At 41.4% G+C, this 2,741-nt stretch overlaps 1 protein-coding gene across 1 annotated transcript in view; it reads right to left on the bottom strand.

Annotated features, from left to right (window-relative positions):
• Positions 1-1,249, bottom strand: part of LOC104779050 (probable methyltransferase PMT18) — a 10,887-nt gene extending 9,638 nt beyond the window's left edge. Inside the window, exons 1-2 of the mRNA XM_010503446.2 lie at positions 431-1,249; positions 54-264 (exon numbers count right to left, since the gene is read on the bottom strand). Of these exons, the coding sequence (XP_010501748.1) occupies positions 54-264; positions 431-1,159 (940 nt within the window). The 5' untranslated portion in view covers positions 1,160-1,249. The remainder of the gene's footprint in view (positions 1-53; positions 265-430) is intronic.

Below are 2,741 nucleotides of genomic sequence, written 5' to 3'. Positions count from 1 at the left end.
CACACAACAATCAAGAAACCTCATGGGAAAAAAATCAAGAAAATGTTCATTACCGTTTTGAAACCAAGGAATCAAACAACGAGAACAGTGAGCAAGATCAAAAGCTCTAGCTGGATATGGAAGTCTTCTTGATCCCATGATCCCGATAATCGCAGGAACTCCACGTTCCAACGCAAATTGAACTTGAGCTTCATGAGTGTCTCTTGGAGCAAAAGACATAGCCACAATATCCCTTTTCAATAAGTAAGCACCAAAACTCGCCACCTAAACAACCAATAATATCGAATTAATCAAACTTTTATTCTTCCGATTGGGAACCAATCAAGAAGTTGTATTTTAATATAATGTTTGGTTTGTTATAAAAAAAATAATAATAATACCAAGTCAAAGATAGATAAATCTAAAATAGTAATAAGAAATCACAACTTACACCACATCCTGTATCAATAGCTGTTCTAATAGCTCCATCAGTAAGAGGAATGAGTCTAGCAATATCATCAATGTAAGCATCAGCTCCACGTGGAAACATAGTGCCACCACCAGGGAATCTGAATCTTTCGCCTTCGACTTGAATCCAATTCTGGATAGCTTTCTCAATACTGAGCTCTTTGTGTGGGATGTTGTCGTACCAAGCATAGTCTCTGCTCTGAGGCCATTTAAATGGGATCTTGTAGTTTGGTGGAGGAGGAATCAGACAATAAAGAAGCTCATCTTTCGAAGGACAATGTCTTTCTCTGTATTTCATCATGTTCCTATCGAATCTTCTCCCTCTCTCTCGATCTTCACATGGAGTGTACTCACTCAAAGACATGTCACATGGCTCAAAATACTTTACGGTTTGATTCGTAACCTTAAGCTCGAGTTTGTGATGGCTTTCGAAATCTAACCCAACTGGTTCCGAGGAGGACAAAGAGGAGGAGGAAGAAGAGAGACTCTCATCAGAAGAAGAAGAAGAAGGATTTGTCTGAGCCCGAGTGGTGGTTGTTGTTTCATCACATCCCATTCTTGAGTAAACCTCAGAGGAAGAAGTTGGGACAGTGTTGTTTTGCCAAGATCCAAGAACATACGACAATATGCAAAGTCCACTTACACAAAGAATCCAAGTGAGTCTCTTTCTCTTTGCTTCTGCAAGGTGGTGACTACTGTTCTCTTTCGCCATTTCTGCTACAGAGGATTATGCAAAAGAGTTGCAACTTTTATCTGATTTTTCGTAAAAAAAGAAAAGCTAAATCTTTTTGTAAGGTGGTGGAAATTTAAAAAAAAAAATCAACGTAAAAATGTTATAAAAATGTAAGAAAAGTTAAACGGAGCTCGAAGCACGAGGAAAAGGGATCCACCATCACAAGAAATCAAAATTTTCTTAATTTATTGTAATAAAAAAAGGACAAATGGTCTCTATTCTTTAGCAAAAAGCCAATAACCACACTTATTAATTTAGATGTGGTCTTAAAGAGAGGGAAAACAAAATTTTGAGATAAAGTTGGAGGCTGACTAGCCTCATTTCTCTTTTTTTGGTTAATGTTAAATTTATACCAGTAAAAAAGGTTTACATTGTACAATGGAAACCCAAAAACACGCCAATCTCTAGAAAGAGAGAACAATAGAACAGTTTAAGAAAAAAAATATATTGAGCTTAAGCCAGATTTAAAACCTGGCGAGAGATACAACCAAAATAAAAACCAAGTAGAGAGTCAATAGAGGGATCCTCCGGCGAGAACTAAATGAGACGATTGCGCATGGTGCAGTCAATGAGAATCCTGGTAGCGGAGACGGATGTTTGTGAAGCTGAGAAGATTTGGTGATTCCGCTCCTTCCAGATCATGTAAATTGTAACTTGCAAGAGGAACTTGAGAATTTTGCTGGCATAGAGAGGTGGGGACGACTGAACAGTGAGCACCCAACCGGTTGCCGCCGAAATCGAAGAAGGAGGATTCGGTGAAATACTCTCTGCGAGATCAACCCTTATAACCTTTGAGTACTCGCAGTCAAAGAACAAGTGAGCATGAGAGTCCAGACCCGACTCACAGAGGAAACAAGATGAAGGGACATTCATTCCCCATGTCCTGAGTCTATCTCTAGTCGTGAGCCTACCTTGCATCGCGAGCCACTGAATGAAGGAGAACCGGGGAACGGATTCCTTGAACCAGACAGCTTTGTACCAAGGCATGGTCGGCGCTCTCTCTCGTATTTGTTGCCATGTACCACGAGTGGAGAAAGTGTTCGAGAAGGTACCTGATGGTTGCCTCCATTGAAAGAAGTCCTGACCTCTTTCAGGGGAAGGAGGGACGATAGTAGACAAGCAAATCTAGAGTTGCTCAGCTTGGGAAGATCTAGCACTTGGAAAGAACCATTGCTCGTCAAGCGTAGCTTCATAGACTGAAGCTTCCCGGTGGATACGCAGCTCACGAGGACCCATAGGACCAAAAAGATCAATGAGGGGCCCTAGATTGGTCCAGGAGTCGTACCAGAACAGAGCATTGAGCCCGTTCCTGACTTGACACCTAAGATGTTCCTTTAGAGTGGGTTTAATTTCAATCAGCTTCCTAACATTCCAAGAGAGACGAGGAGAGATATCCATTAGCCAATGGCTCCTCCTCCCAAAGATGTTATGATCCAACCACCGAACCATAGAGACCCTGACCGTGAGAAAAGATACCACACTTGCTTCAACCTGAACACAACAGCAAAGTCCTCAAGCGACCGAATACCCAGACCCCCTTCCTGCTTTGTTTTGCAGATAT

This window comes from Camelina sativa, chromosome 3, assembly GCF_000633955.1.
Source record: "Camelina sativa cultivar DH55 chromosome 3, Cs, whole genome shotgun sequence".
Lineage (NCBI taxonomy): Eukaryota > Viridiplantae > Streptophyta > Magnoliopsida > Brassicales > Brassicaceae > Camelina > Camelina sativa.
The sequence above is the reverse complement of the archived record's forward strand: the minus strand, read 5'-3'. Positions and strand labels throughout refer to the sequence as shown.